Genomic DNA, 16,565 nt, shown 5'->3' on the forward strand with positions numbered 1-16,565 from the left:
CGGAGTACCTGGAGGAAACCACCCAAGCATGGGTAGAACATACACACACACAGGGCAGAGGCGGGAATCAAACCCCCAAACACGGAGCTGCAAGACCAACATGCTAACCCCAGTGAAACAACATATTCATTCTAAACATTTATACCGCACTCTTCACCTTCACCTTCATAACAAAATCACTCTTCCATAATGTGGACAATTACAAATTACTTGTTGGATGTAAGTTCACTCTGTCCTGATCGCTTACCCTCTTTTTACTATTGTCCTTTTTACTATCGCACTTTCTAATGGGAAAATGATTTCCAATAACGACCCAACTAACTCAGTGGTTTTCAAAGTGGGGGCCGCCAGGGGGCGCCCAGGGGTCCTCAACAATTTACTGTGAAAAATAAATTCTCACTCTCAGACAACCACACACACACACACACACACAATCAATGCCTAATGTAATGGAATGTAAAGATGTAAGATGTAATTATTAATAAAAAAAAAAGGGGGGGAGGGGGTAAATTCAGAAGTCTGTATTTTTAATGTGTTTTAAAGGCATCTTCCTAAAGGGGGACCTCGGTCAAATGTTAATGCCATTTGGGGGGCCTTGCACTGGAAAAGTTTGGGAACCCCTGAACTAACTAACTAACTAACTAACTAAAATGGTTTCCACTAATTAATTCAATTTTCTAATCTTATCATCAAGATCAAATGGTTTTGCTCATTGTAGACACGGTTAGAGCTGCAGGAAAAATTTTGTTTGTAATTCATTGGATTGCTGAATCTTGACGAATGCTATACATCAGTGTGATGTAAATGGTCTGCACTTACATAGTGCTTTTTAACCTTAGCGTTTCTACAAAGCACTTTACACTGTTTCTCATTCACACACACACACACACACACACACACACACACACACACACACACACACACACACACACACACACACACACACACACACACCAATGGCAACAGAGCTACCATGTAGGAGCAACTTGCGGTTCAGCTTCTTGCCCGAGGACACTTCGGCACTTGGAGACACGTGGGCCGAGAATCGACCCCATCGATTAGTGAACAACCCACTCTACCACCTACTACGACCTCTACTACAGCCACCCACACAAATCTCACATAAGTCTTATGTACACTTAATCAGCATCTTATTATTAATATTATTAGAGTCTTATTATTAATTACTGTAGGCATCTTATCACCACATCAAACTCTTATCAAACCACCAGGAACCAACAAAGAAACTGTAATGGATTTTATGGCACTTCCTGAGGTATTAACTGGTCAGCTGGATCAGTGAGTCAGCGTCTATTTCAGTCTTAGTGTGCAGGAGGTGAATGATAGTAACTTGAATCTGTATCCATATGCACTTGTACTGCACCAGTGATACTCCACCTCTTGGGTATATACCACACTTGGTGGTCATCTGAGCAATATAATGTAGTACATAAAGTATTTACTGGCATTTTCCATCATTAGGTGGTTGATTGTGCTGTGAATAGATGCACTACCACAAAACACCTTTAGAGCGCAGTAGAGCATTTCTCTTAGTGTAAAGCCAACCGGAGTCTTCTTGATCTAAATGGAGTACACAAACACATTCAGGTCACCCACTCAGCTCTAGTGGATCTGCAGACTACAGTATAATGACTAAATCCTTCATAAGACTGAAATATATTTGCAATTATGTCATGTTTCTAACCGCACCAACACCTACTGTATATTATAGTATGCAGTGTAAATGCAGGTTCCGTGTACAGGTCCAAATAAACACTTCAATAAGAAGAACAAGAGAAATGAAAATGCATTATTAGATAAAAGCAGAATGTAAATGAGATAAAGACAACTGGACTTAGAAATCTTTAGAGTAAAGAAGGGTTACAGAAGAGATAGAAATCCAGGTAGAAATATACTGTATTCTAGTAGGGAAACGAGTCCACACGTACTGTATGGAATGTATAAGAAAGAAGAACTACGTTCCTTCATATCTGCACTTCAGACAGAGAGAGAGAGAGAGAGAGAGAGAGAGAGAGAGAGAGAGAGAGAGAGAGAGAGGTGTTAAAGAGGCAGGATGGGAGATGGTGTGTGCTAAAATGTATTCCTCACTTGGTTGTTGACTTCTTTTATACATTTATTCACCTTATTTCTTCATCGCCTGCTGAAATATGAATGAAATTTAATAGCACCTACCATAGCTTTCTTTGGCGACTACTCTCTTTTTCTCTCTTTCTCTTTCTCTCTCTCTCTCTCTCTCTCTCACACACACACACACACACACACACACACACACACACACACACACACACACACACACACACTCTCTCTCTCTCTCTCTCTCTCTCTCTCTCTCTCTCTCTATCTCTCTTTCTATCTCTGCCTCTCCCCCCTCTCACACTCACTCATTCTCTCTCTCTCACACACACACACTCACTCACTCATTCTCTTTCTCTCCCTCTCTCCCTCTCTCATTTACTCACTCACTTTCTCTCTTTTCCTCCGTCTCACTCACTCATTCTCTCTCTCTCTCTCCCTCTCTCACTCACTCTCACACTCTCTTATTCTCTCTCTCTCATTTACACACTCACTATCTCTCTTTTCCTCCCTCTCTCACTCACTCATTCTCTCTCTCACTCACTCACTCACTCACTCACTGACTTATTCGCAACCACTTATCTCCACACTCCCTCCCTCCCTTACACTCAGTCACACTCACTCAGTCACACCCTCCCTCCCTCCCTCACTCACTCACTCTTTCTCTCTCTCCGCCTCTCCCCCCTCTCTCACTCACTCACTCACACTCACTCACCCACTCACTCATTCATTCATACTCACCCTTTCACGCACTCACTCGCTCTCTTTCTTTCTCACCCACTCACTCACTCAATCACTCACTCTCTCTCTCTTTCTATCTCACCCACTCACTCACTCTCTCTTTCATTCTCACTTACTCACTCACTCACTCACTCACATTCACTCTCCCACTCACTCATTCACTCACTCACCCAGTCATTCACTCTCTCACCCACTCACTCACTCTCTCTGTCATTCTCACTCACTCACTCTCTCTTTCATTCTCACTCACTCACTCACTCACTCACTCACTCACTCACTCACTCACTCACTCAAAGTATTCCAAAGTCCTGAGTAATATTGGGCCTTGTCCATCAAGTGTATTTACTTACATTATAATGAAGTGATATTCAACCCTAAAACAAGATCCGACTCAGTAAGTCTCCAGACAAAACTACAGATGGTGGTGATTTCCTTGACTGGACTCCATCTCTGTAAAACAGTTATCATGACTCCACTTCTGGGTTTAATTGCATTGGATATATCAGTAATGCCCTGTTACCGAGTTTGATGTTGTTGGGAAATATTGCATGAGAAGTAGCAGAAACTAAGTAGACCTCATTTGATATTTTTTCTTTGCATATCGATTGTGAGCACCCGTGTACCATAAGATAGATGTGTTATGGTGAAAGGGAAAAAGTGTTGAAGGGAACCGACGCTTGGCCAAAGGCATTCTTTTCAGCCGAGCTGTGAAGTCCCTCTGGGCTGTCAGATCCATTTTAGCAAACCGCAGGTGACAGGGTGCTTGTGATGAAAGAAAGGAAAAAATCAGCAAGGAAGAAGACAGAAAGGCAGGTGAGAAGGAGAGCTGAAACAAAACACAGCCCTGGTCCTGAGCACACGGCTGTGGAGAAGTCCCTAGTGTGCGATTGTCAGAAAGTACATGAATGAGTAATGCAGTAAGGAGTGCCTGCTCAGAGCTCAGGTGCAGTTTGGAGACTGTTGTCAAAAGGTGCAGGATGGGAGCTGGTATCAAACACTCACAAAGAAAAAAAACCCAGACCAATATTGAGACACTGTAACAAAGAGACATGGATATTTATATGAAATAAAAGGTCATCTTATGCAGATGTGTCTGGAAGGCTTGCTTCAGCAGCTACATGTTCCATGTGCTGCAGCATCAGCAGTGTTGGTAGAACAATCAGAGTGTCAGGACTCGAGACACTTAAAATTCAGAATCACAGCATGTCCAACAGAAACAAAGGCCCTGGGCCAAAACCCAGAGCGAGTGCCTGGAGTGACCAAGATGAAAACAAGTGAAGCAAGCCATTTAATCTCCTTCGGCTTCACAGTTGCTGCTGTATGACTCGTCCACTGTCTCAATATGGAAATAAGTGTCTTCAGTAAGAAATAATATTAGAAACGTGCAAACTAAAACAGTCCCAACGTATAAGAACAGCACAGGAACTCGATGATTATGTATACATGCTTAGAAAAAAAGTATTCTTCAAAGATCCTCTGGAGAATTACCTAAATGGGTTCTACCTGAAACCCTCCATGATAAGAGTTGATAAGAGTTGTTTAAAGGTTACCCCAAAGTGACAAACCAAAGAGTGTTTTAGTGTCTAGTGTCTAGTGAACAATTACATCTCAACTGTGCAAGATATAAGTGATTGTTGGAACCACAGAATGCTGCACACAAGATACACCCTTGACAAAAAGTCTTCTGTTTGTCTCACTGAGGTAACTCTTAAAGGTTTTAGATAGAACACTACATACTAGAAGGAAGTAATTTAAGCAAAATGTGTACGAAGCGTACATAAAAGGCTTGGTTCCCTAAATTCTGGGAAGCTAATACAGACTCACCATGATTTCCTTACAGCAGCAAATACATTTCTTTTTAATCTTTCAGAGGGTTCTTCTAGTAGAAATGGTTCTAATTATTAACCAGCCAAACAACACTTGAGGAATCTGATTCTGTAGAAGTCTGAACAATTCTTCCAACATGTCTGACAGTACATCTTTTGCTTTGTAACCCCAGGAAAGTCTTAGGAAAAAGGTTTTCCCTAAAGGGTTCTTCTAAAGGGTTCAGTTTGTCTATATGTGTAAACAGTTTAAAGGTTTTATTTAGATATCTTCAACAGAGAGTTTCCAAGTAGAACCCCTTTAGGAAGATAAGAACGATTAACTCTGACTAGGAAAAACCAAAGAAAACACCTCCAGTTCATACCGTTAACGACCGTTTAATACGCTGAAAAAAAACGTCCTGTGAAAAAGCCTTAATTCCTACTCGGGGAGGTCTCGTCAGCCCTAAGTTTAGCATATGATGTCATGGAAACATGGCCTCCCTTTAAATAGGTTTATAGTAGAATGTATTTTAGATTAATCAACATAGACATGGGGGGTGGGGTATTAGTAGTTATGGTGGATTAGTAGTTAGCATGTTTGCCTCGCACCTTCAGGGGTGGGGGTTCAAATCCTGCCTCTGCCCTGCATGCGTGGAGCTTGCATTGTTCTCCCTGTGCTCCGGGGTTTTCTCCGGGTTCTCTGGTTTCCTCCCCCAGTCCAAAGACGTGCGTTGTAGGCTGATTGGCATATCTAAATTGTCCGAAGTGTGTAAATATGTGTGCGATTGTGCCCTGTGATGGGTTGGCACCCCGTTCAGAGTGTCTCTCGCCTTGTGCTCTGAGCACCCTGGGATAGGCTCCAGGCTTCCCCATGACCCAGTGTAGGATAAGCAGTACGACAATGCTTTTTTCCACTTCACAACTTGAACATGCTAAGCTTGAAAATGACTTAATTATGAATTTAGACTTCACAATTCTGAGTTAGGATGAATGCAGCATTACATAAGGACCTCTCCACTTTCAATGGTCTAATCTACATTCAATCGGCTCGTCTTTCTGCCAACACTAAAGGAGCTACTAACCAGATTAATAACCCTATCAGGTCTGTTTTAAAACCCCAAGCAGCTGGTCTACATGGGTATTATGGTCACAGATTAAAAACTTTGTTGACTATAAATTTAACGAATGCTCAGTTTCTTTTATTGCATTTTTGTCCTCTTTTTGTTCCTCACAAGTTTTTTTTTTCTTCCCCTTTTTGCCTTGAACATTCTGTAAAGAACAGGCTCAGGAAGTAAAATGCATGTGCAGGTTCTTTACTGAACAAATCTGCAAGACAATAATGCAGATCAGGTAAACAAAGCAAACGAGAAAATCAAGAGAGATACGTCACAAAACAGTCCTAATACAGTCAGTCCAGAGAAGGCAGGAACTCGAGGTTAGTAAGTACGCCAGCAACACCAATCATCAATCAGAGTTGGAGGAGGAGTGACCAGAGGAGTGACTCATAACTCTGGGTACATGGTGACAATACAAACAGAACACTTCAGAGAAAAAAAAAAATAGAAACAAAACCTAATTGAATCCAATGTACTCTGCAGAAACTGCGGTAATGTCAAATTTATCATTACTGCTTGTTTGTGTTCCCATTTTTAAAGAATTAGATTTTTGCTTTAGCCAAATAAAGCAAAGAACTCAAAAGGAACAGGCATGAAATTAACATTAACAAGCACAAGCATAAAGTCTAGTTCAGATAATAAAAAAAGCTTCCAGTGAGCTCGGTGTGACTCTGATGAGGAAAACTCCTTTAGGGAACAGTAATAAAATTTCAATGAGAAGCAGAAGCTGTCAATACATGCGCATTCAATATGCAGCAGCTTATTAACTAGTAAAATTATTATTATTTTTTTGAAGAAAAAAAAAAAAGGTTTTGGGATACAGCATGAACTAATTGTCAGTTACATAACAATAAATTCATAACTTACAGGACAAGCCCGAGGGTTTTTCTTATATAACCATAGATGGAGTTTTAGCTGTCAGCTCTAGCACACTGCAAAGTTGCTGCTAGTTCAAGTTCAAGTTCTAAAATGAAGTTACTCATTTAAATCCAAACATTGCCATTATTGATTCAAACGTGATCTAGAAAAGTGATGAAAAACAGTCGTGATCTTGTTATTTATCTTGTTATGGGTTCAAATATAGCAGTGATGTGCTCATGCCTATGAATCATATACCAATCAGTTTGCTTAAAATTCAGGGTTGGTTTGTACCAGTTGACAGCAGCTACGACAGATGCATTTCCTCTTTACAATACCGTAGATATCCCGATATTCTACACTGTACTTACTGGAGACACTAGAGACCTCTTCACCTGTATTCTTCATTCCTCTTCTCTCCACATTTTGTATTCTGAACATGACTCCACTGAGCACCACTGTAAAGACATGTGTGCAATCGTTCAAAAAAGTATCTGAGTACACTGTAGCTTGACAGACTGAAGCGATCATTGATGGGATCGTATTCACCAGAATGGTACAGGAGTTGAAAGTAGCAATCAGGCCTTTTGCACCTATTAAGACTAACCTGTGTCATGCTTTTAAGCATAAACAACAGAGACAAAGGCAGTTTTGGCTGCGAAGCAGGCGGTTGTTATGAGTGATTTGGAAGTCGGACTCTGATTTTCAGAGTGTGGGAGTTCATTCTGCTGTGCGAGGAATTGCAACCTGCTAAATGTCAAACGCCCTTCTGTTCCAATGCAGACTTCATCATGCCAAGCGCTCCATTCAGGAACCAAGCCAATGAAAGAAGATCATACAAAGTCACCTTTACAAAGTGAACTGTTGTTACAGCAACCCAGGTCATCAATGTTGAACTGTGATAAATGACATGCTGTACAGTTCCTCTGAGATCTGACCACCAGAGTCTTCGATCTATAGCTTTAATGAAGTGGAGTTCTTAAAATATATGCTCACTGTCCCTCACATATTAAAATACACTTTCTAGACTATAATCTTGAACAATGGCACATTTATAAATTGGCCATATGGAGGATGATCAGTCATGAGAATCTAAAAACATTACACACTGTGCACACTATTGATGGGGTGTATTAAAATTGGAAAGGACTGAAAACGACTGGGCCTACTGTACTAACAAAATAATCAACGACAGAGTGGTGTGATAAGCTCATTATTTTACTATAACAGCACATCCAAAAGTGCTTTATTCCTCTAACACTACAGCAGTTTATCAATGCTAACAATTTTAACAAATGCTAACAAAGTCAGCATTCAGAAACTTTACCTGTGACCCTTACAAAGTGCCAACAGTGGACACTGCTTCCAAAAATACTAAATAAACATCTCCTCACAGAAAATGTTTTACAACAATTAAACACATTTTTAATCTGTTTATGTTTATGTACTATGTTTACATGCACATGAAATTCCATTAAAGGTCAATATACGGGTTGCAGCCATATTCCAAATACGATGTTTATATACGTGTACAGGCATCTGATTATTCCGGTATACATGGTTGCTGTAAGTATGCCGGAGTTGCCATTCCTAAACACCTGGCCTACAGGCTAAGCATCTGTTAGCACCCACAATTCCTTGTGGACTGAGCATGCGCATATATCTCCTTTCAGTGGATTTTCTGTTTACATGCAACAAATTTGCATTTAAAACAGGTATATTCCAGAATATTCTCTTAATCTGAATCAGGCCATCGTATTGCGGCGTTTACATGACTCAATACTAATTAGAATATCACTAAATTCCAATTAATATCGGAATATTCATTTGCATGTAAACATATGCTGCGTCTCAATTCTCCTATTATCCGCCCTAAATAGTATCCGAGATTAGAATTAGTGTGTCCCTGCTATTTCCGGTAGATTTTCAAAGTGTGCAGATAATATTTCCCACAACTCCTTGCACAAAGGAGGAGGAGTTTTGTGACTGTTTGCTTTGCCGAATTCAAGGACACACAAATGAAATGTGGAAAAATGAATCACGGGGATGGTAAATTAAATGATATAATACAAATTATATAAGGAGTAATGAATGAAGAAAAGCTGAAAGGCACTGAGGAGTTTGTTTACGGTGACCGTGTGCGTAACTAGGCAACAACGTTCTCTTCTGACATGTTGGTATGTCCCAGTACTGTACCTGCATACTCTTTTGCTACACACTCAAAAGTATGTGCATTTTCTTCACAAAAAGAGTACATACTTTCAGTGCATAGTATAAGTAGGTGAATTGAGACACAGCAGTAGTCTGTAATACAAGTCCCAGTGTATGTTGTTTCTAAAGAATTATACTATAGAAAAGTGCATTCATATAAACCTGTGATTAGTCTCGCGGTCTGAACTACTGACAGAGCTGCTGTTACAGGAAATTAATCAACACCATCCGACCAATCAGAATCAGGAATTCAACAGCGCTGTGGTATAAAACACTTTATAACACATTCTGACTGGAGACCACAAAACATTTATTGCAAATGTCCAGTGACATAAAAATGTAACAATACAGTGAGTTCAAAAATGATTACACATCTGTAAAGCCATCTAGTATAAATATTGAACATATACTGTTTTCTATTTGAACTCCATACCAAAAAGAATCTAATAAATTGTAATATTTTCCCCATGTGGACTGTTTTCTTGGCTCAGTTTCACAAAAGATTATGAAAAATGCATTGCTTAATACATATCTTTTTTTTTTTTTTACAGACATTATTCAAGTCAACACAGCTAAAAGGTGAAAGAACAGTTGGAGCAGTCCAAATATGTTTATTTTAATCCTTGAGACATTTAGCTCTTATTTACATTCCTGCACTTAAGCACACAACTGCCAACAGGAGGATCCCCAAAGGTGCTTCCATAAATATTGGTTCGATCGCTAATGATTGGAATTATTATATACTGTGTATTTTAAACAAACTGCTACAAAAAAGATGGCTTAGGGCAAGGTAGTGCAGTGATCCCTCATGATGTTCCCTTTCACAACTGGTAGGTTTGGTTTGTACATTACAAAGGCAGATGTAGCGAAATGAGTACAATCCCTGGCTCAACACAGACTTTAGCTTCTGTTTTTTTTTTTTCCTGCATCAAATCATCACAGTGCATTCTGAACCTGAGAGATAAAACCACAAGTGTGAGATGAAAATCAGCAACGGTTTCTGATGACTGAACAAGTCTCTGTAAGTTACAGTCTTAACTGTCATGTCTTTCAATGGTTGCCATGGAGATTGCCTCTTCTCACCTCTTGGAGTTGGGAGAGTGTAATGGGCTTGGACACAGAGGATGAAATCACCAAACGAGCAGCTTGAACACTACTTCCACTGGCTTATTAGTGTGATTAGGGGATGTGGGTATAAAGAAATAGGGGATTCTCGAGTATGTTCGACTGATTCAAATGTCAAGATGTTTGATTAAAGCATGGAAGATGAAAAGAGAGATAGTTATATTGCTTATACATGAAATTACATCCCCAAACCTCATATTTCTGACAGGAAAGACCAAAACATTACAGCAACTAAGGAATTTGAAAATCAGAATGGAAATTGCACTCTAATGACACCTTAAAAAAATATAGTGATTTTCACTGCCTTCTCCTGTGCGTGCAGAAGATTATTATTCAGATGCCTTCTGGATGTTGACACAAAATGACTGTTTTTGTTCAAAGGCGTTGCCAGTTGAAAGCAACTGTGTTTTTGTTTTTTTCTTTCTACTGATCTAGAACCAACAAATCTATTCCAAAAAGGTCAAAAAGTCTGCCTGCAACTTTCATTTAAGATAAGAGTTTCTTCAGATCTTCATCTATGCCCTTCTCTCTCAGCTGGTCCAGACTGTGGTAGCGATGGATGATCTTATCAGCAGTCACCACCACCACCCGGACCCCGTGTGTGTCGTCGCCCAGCTGGCAGCCAATAGCTGAGCTCACCACCATGTCCAGTCCTGCATGGCACCCACCTGCATTGCGATGGTAGTGACCTGAGAATACGGCTTTGACACCTGAAACAGAGTTGGGCAGGAGAAGATCTGTTAATATTCTGCTTCGATTCACTCAGGGGTGAGGATAGGTCAAGTTCAATTATACTAATTGATTAGCACATTAAACAGCACTGTCAATTAATACTTAAGGAGAATTATTTTTGACGGTATAACCGAGTCACATTATTCCCTGTCAGACTGGCCGCCACTCGGCTGCTGGCCGATGAAGCAGCGAGAAGTGACGGACATTTCAAAGAACGTCGGCCATGTTGGAGCTCTCTCGAGAAATCTATTTTCTGTGTTGCGCTGCATAATCATGGGGAAGGTTTTCATCTCACCTCTTCCCTTCACCAGCCAACGCAGTTCTGCTGTTGCAGAATGCAAAGTAGTGGACTGATCACCACAGTTGGCAGAGAGGCCACACAGAATTAGAGGCACAAATCACTCCCTCCATTTTGAAGGAACGCAGACTGACAGAGTGACTTATAGTGAAAACGTTCAAGATTTTGCTCATAAATAGAAACGTACATACTAACAGATGTATTAACATATGCAAACTGTATACACCTGCACATCTAATAGCAACAATAAGATTTCAGGAAGACTCAGTGATATATAACGGTTACATGCTATTATGCTATTAAAAGCTACTCCTGAAAAAAATGGGGCGATTCCCACTTTCCTCAGACAAGCTTGTGCTTCTGCATCAGAACCAGTAAGTATGTTTGATTATTTTCTGAAGTATCGGCTATTGACTGTGCAAATGCGGAGTTTTGTGTTGTGGCCCAGGGCTCAGTTGTAGACCTCGGCTAACATGCTAGCTAAAGTTTGCTAAATTGCCTCAAGTGTTTGTTTGTATGTTGGTGGTCTGACAGAGATGTTGATTGTAGCTGCTGTTGTGATTGTATCTTGAAATAGTTTATATCAATCGAATCACAGGAATCTTAGCTTTCCAGATATATATTGTGAGTACCCCTGTACAAATAGAAGCTGTGTATATGGCATAGATTTTCACAAACAACGAGCCAGTCCGCCATCAGAATTTACAACATATCTTGAAAGGTAAGAGAGTTATAAAACATTCTGCTCAAGTCATGTTCACAAAGTTGGTTCCGCTTGATCATCTGCATTTTCTGAATTGGACTTGGCTCCACCTGATATGGTAAAAATGTTGCTTGGGAGCTTAGAATTGCTTTAGAAACCTCGGAGGCTGAAGCTAACCCAAGGGGCGTTACATTTCAGACAAACGCTTGAGGTTTTTGGCCAACCACAGCGCAACGGGTTAGCTGGCCAATCACAGCACTCTGGGCTTTTCGGAAGGAGGGGCTTTGGAGAAATCGGAGCGTTTCAGGCAGCCTGGGAATAGAGGTAATGCAATAATGTGCAGTATGTGACAAATAATGTGTTTTTTGAACATTAAAGCATGTTAATCTATTCTATTACAACCAATAAACATAATAATGAATGTTTAAAAACGTTTTTAAAAAATCATGATAAGAACCCTTTAAGTGTAACAGGGCAAGAATTCCCGGCCATAACTACCTGGCAATCAATGTAGATCATTCAGACATTCAATAAAAATTAGCTCAAATTACAGAACACGTCAGCACATTCTAATGCACTTTAGAAATTTTAGACAAGCTTCTAAACCAAGCTAACTCTGCCTCTAGAGGAAAACTAAATTGAGGAATGCAGATAATTATTCAGTGTTATACAACTGCAAACACCCTCATCCTTAAAGCAATTACACAACAGTGTTGCAATACAACAGAAATAACTCAAAATGATAAAGTTCTTTATTAAATCAAAAGGAAAGCATTCTAATATAATTATCCATATTTTTTCAAAGGGAAGCTGTTTAATTATGCGAATTTCAAACTTGTCTCTAATGATGGGTTATGAGTCAGGCCTGGAAATAAGCGTAAACAGAGAAACATGGCATAAGCAGAGAGAAAACAGCATAATTATCTTGAGGTGTAAGATGTAAAACTGGACCAGGCGTGGGAGTGTGTCGAGGTGATCAAAACACTACTTAAACAAGCTTTTCACTCAATGGTCCAGCAGTGTGGTGAAACAGTAGAATAAGTACATATGTTGTGTATTCATGTGCCAAAGAGTGTGATCTCCAGAAAAGAAGCTACTGTAAAAACCCTCCCATCTTAATTCAGCTTGTAACCTAATGATGCATAAAAAAAACTGCTTTATTACTGAGCAAACTATCAGAAACTAGCTCAGACGTCTGGTTTGTATGAACACTGTGATGTGAATATTGGGATGTCTTTACAACAGTCACACTTGTGAAAATTGAATATAACGTGTTAGGTGTTTGTGGGTGTGCAAGGACCATAATATTATCATGCTTAAAAAAAATTCCACCACTCTTGTATCCACTGATGTCTCTTTAGACGGTATGCAAGACCCCTTTTTTGCTTATAGCCCATCTATGATTGTATAGTCCATCCATCCTCTACCGCTTACTCCTTTTCAGGGTCACGGGGAACCTGGAGCCTATCCCAGGGAGCATCGGGCACTAGGCGGGGTACACCCTGGAGAGGGTGCCAGTCCATCACAGGGCACAATCATAAACACACTCACACACCCATTCATACACTATGAACAATTTAGACACGCCAATCAGCCTACCATGCATGTCTTTGGAGGAAACCCCCGCAGCACGGGGAGAAAATGCAAACTCCGCACACACGGCCCCGGCGGTAATCGAACCCCGGACCCTGGAGGAGTGAGGCGAACGTGCTAACCACTAAGCCACCATGCGCCCTGATTGTATAGTTTATACTCTAAAACAGGAACAGGAACTGAAACAGGAAGTGTGTGTTCTTCCCAGTTCACTTCTGGAAAACTGCTTTAACAAGCTGAGATCATTTCACTATGAAGCAAATTGTGGAGATCGATTTTTCTTCATGGCTGGCTTCAAATTACAAGGCACAGAAATAAGAATCAGAGCAGGCTGCCTAGCAGCAGCACTACTGTGCACATTTGTAACCACCGTTTCTGTATACAGACTACAAGCTGCCCACAGAACAGAAAATAAATAAATAAATCAAAGATCGTCAGTTAGGGAAAACCACCAGGAAAAAAAAATGGAAACACAGCCTGAAATTCAGTCCTGGCAAACGTAGTACAGTTTCACAAAGCTGACCTTGTTTAAATGCTCCCACATATATTCCCATAAGAAATACTTACACTTCCCGTGTGCTGCTTATAATTTCACAGTTTTCATACTTTCAGCTTTTTTCAACGCAGTGGTTACAACACAACTACCACCACGGGACCGCTGTGAATTTTAGCTGAGCAAGCCAAAGTTTGCGAATAAAGCCCTGAGAAAATAGTAAGTAACACATTCTGAAAATAAACTGTCACACAAAATGAAATTAAGTTCTAATGAACAGGGAAGTACAATGGCGGTCTGGTTTCTGTTCCCCTGAGACGCACTCACTGTGCCACCGATGACTCTAATCATAGGCAGACGGATTTTGCGGCTGCCTGCCAGATATGGATGATATGTAAATTCGGCTGCTGTCTTCTATCCATACAAGTCGGAGAGAATTTATTTCTTAGTTAGAGGGGGTATATGTGGGTGCATGTGTTATCATTAGGCCACTGGGAATTAATCGCCTAACTATGCCCATATATAATTTGCATGACAGAGGGAAAGACAGAATGATCTGTGAGGAGAGCGTTACTTATGCTGCTCATATATCATAATCATTTATCCCCACGAGTCCCTTTATGAAGTGCTCAATGAGGGACGGCCTGTGTATTGTGTGTGATGTAAGTAATTAAGATTCCATCCAAATGTACACTGATGCGGAGCAGGAACTCGGGGTGGTTTCAAATTGCTCTCACAAAGGATCTGCAGTTTTACATAAAAATAGAGATGCCGGCATTTGGACATTTTTCCTCTTGCTGTGGGACCAATATCACAGATGGCTGTGAAGCTTTGACTGAACAGGCTTTGACAAAGCATTAAAAAAAAGAAAAATGCATGTAATGACTAATCTCGCTAACCAAAATCAAAATGGCTATTAAGTAAGAAACACGATATGGCGTGCCATTACAAGAAAATAATCCACTACGTGAAGCGGAGCAGACCCCGAAGTGGATTATTTATTCCTCTAGCAGTTTTATTCATTTTATTCCACAGCAAACGGCCCACGATTGGAACTGTATGTAATTTTTTAACTAGCTACACGTGCTTTTTAACCATATCTAGCCACATTTAATGCTGCGAAACCTCTCTGAGACAACTTGGTTGCTATTATAATTGATACTATAGCAGCCGTTCCTGCGTTTTTCCCCTCTCACCTGAAGTTAATAAGACAAAAACACAGCATGTCATTTTGCTGAGAAACTCCAGAAAGTCAGACTTCTCTGTCGTGAAAACGTTCCCATGGCAGAAAACGTACAGTGAATATGTTAAATGTGTTAAATAAATATCTAATCTGTTTATTATTAGGTGTAGATTTTGTGGAACATCTGTTCCCAGTTGTAACAATAAAATAAAAATGATAACGCATTACAATAAGTCCATTATTACCGTACAAACCCATCATTTTAATTACGGCTGGAACTATTTTCAGAGTTGTGCCTTTATAGAAAATTAATCAGCACGTTCAGATCTGAGAATTCAACAACACTAACTAAAAACATAATCTACTGCAGTTGTATAGGTAGCGACAATGCAGAACTGTATCTATAACTGTAAAGACATGCTCCACGTTCTTCTGAGACACTTTCTGAGAAGTGGAGATTGTATATTCTATACATCTATATTATCTAGATCTATATACCATCTATATTGACCCCGTATCCATAATGGAAGTCCCTAAAGAGCAACACATAGCTTGGGGTCGTGCTCATCAATGGAAAGTCATCCGATAATATCGCAAATCTTTGCATTCTACCTGTTATTATCTTCATTCTAACCATAAGCTCAGCCCGTTCTTTATCATCTGCCCAAAACAGAATGCTTTCTAATTTATCTCCAATTTTCCAGTCACGACAAATGCTCCCTTGGTTTACTCACACCCATACTAATTAACATTGGCTTGCCGGAAGCCAAGAGAAATCACAAAGGAAACAACTGGTTTATTAGCTCAGTACAAGTCAGCACCAGCAGCTGAACGGTTACATCAAAACAAACAGACAGATACACATGAGTTGTTCTGGATCGAAACATATTCTTTCTTGTTGTTTTGGATGGAGAGCCACATTTCTGGTGGTGGTGGTTGGGGGGGCGGGGGGTATTCAAAGATAAAAGAGGGACTTCAGCTCAGTTTCATTCGCTGATGATACGCATGTTGAAAGCACATGAATGCAACCTTCACATTAGATAAACTTTCTCCTCTTCAATACAAACTATGGTTTTACGCTTGTTCCCTTCACATGATACATATAAAGAAGAGGAGTATGAGAGATGACGTTTTCCTTTGAGGGATTCACAAAGAACAATGTTTAGATTCAGCAGTGCTGCTGCAGAATGATCGCAGAGGGGACATTAAGCCAGACTGTGGTTCATGAGCACCTATGAGTACTGAGCCGGAAATCTTGCAGTGAGTCACGGTGACAATAATAGATGGAGCAGTCTGCCACTGAGTTCAGAAGGTACACTGCTTCCAATTAGGATAGCACGAGGGCCCTGAAACATTCGCAAATATATTCATGAGATCTATCAGAATTGAAAATAAATTAGGGGTGTTCTCCGCTGGCCGAGTGAAATTCAGATCTAGATTAAAAAGAATTGAGTGATTTTCCCAGTGAGGAAGACGTATTTGGATGGAACATCCTTCTCCTCTGCTAGCTATTTTTACATCATGCCTTTAGCCCCTGAGGTAAGAGTGTGTGCATCATACATGTAGCCACAGTATCATAATAAACTGTCTGAGATGGTAGCATTCTGATCATTC

The 16,565-nt window shown here is 40.2% G+C and overlaps 1 protein-coding gene across 5 annotated transcripts in view; it reads right to left on the bottom strand.

Annotated features, from left to right (window-relative positions):
• Positions 1-9,113: 9,113 nt before the first annotated feature.
• cpped1 (calcineurin-like phosphoesterase domain containing 1) overlaps positions 9,114-16,565 on the bottom strand; it is a 54,870-nt gene continuing 47,418 nt past the window's right edge. For all 5 annotated transcript variants that reach the window (XM_047159423.1, XM_017484281.3, XM_017484280.3 and 2 more), the window contains one exon: positions 9,114-10,659. In XM_047159423.1, the coding sequence (XP_047015379.1) occupies positions 10,436-10,659 (224 nt within the window). In that variant the 3' untranslated portion in view covers positions 9,114-10,435. The remainder of the gene's footprint in view (positions 10,660-16,565) is intronic.

The sequence above is a fragment of the Ictalurus punctatus genome, chromosome 13, assembly GCF_001660625.3.
Source record: "Ictalurus punctatus breed USDA103 chromosome 13, Coco_2.0, whole genome shotgun sequence".
In the NCBI taxonomy this organism is placed as follows: Eukaryota; Metazoa; Chordata; class Actinopteri; order Siluriformes; family Ictaluridae; genus Ictalurus; species Ictalurus punctatus.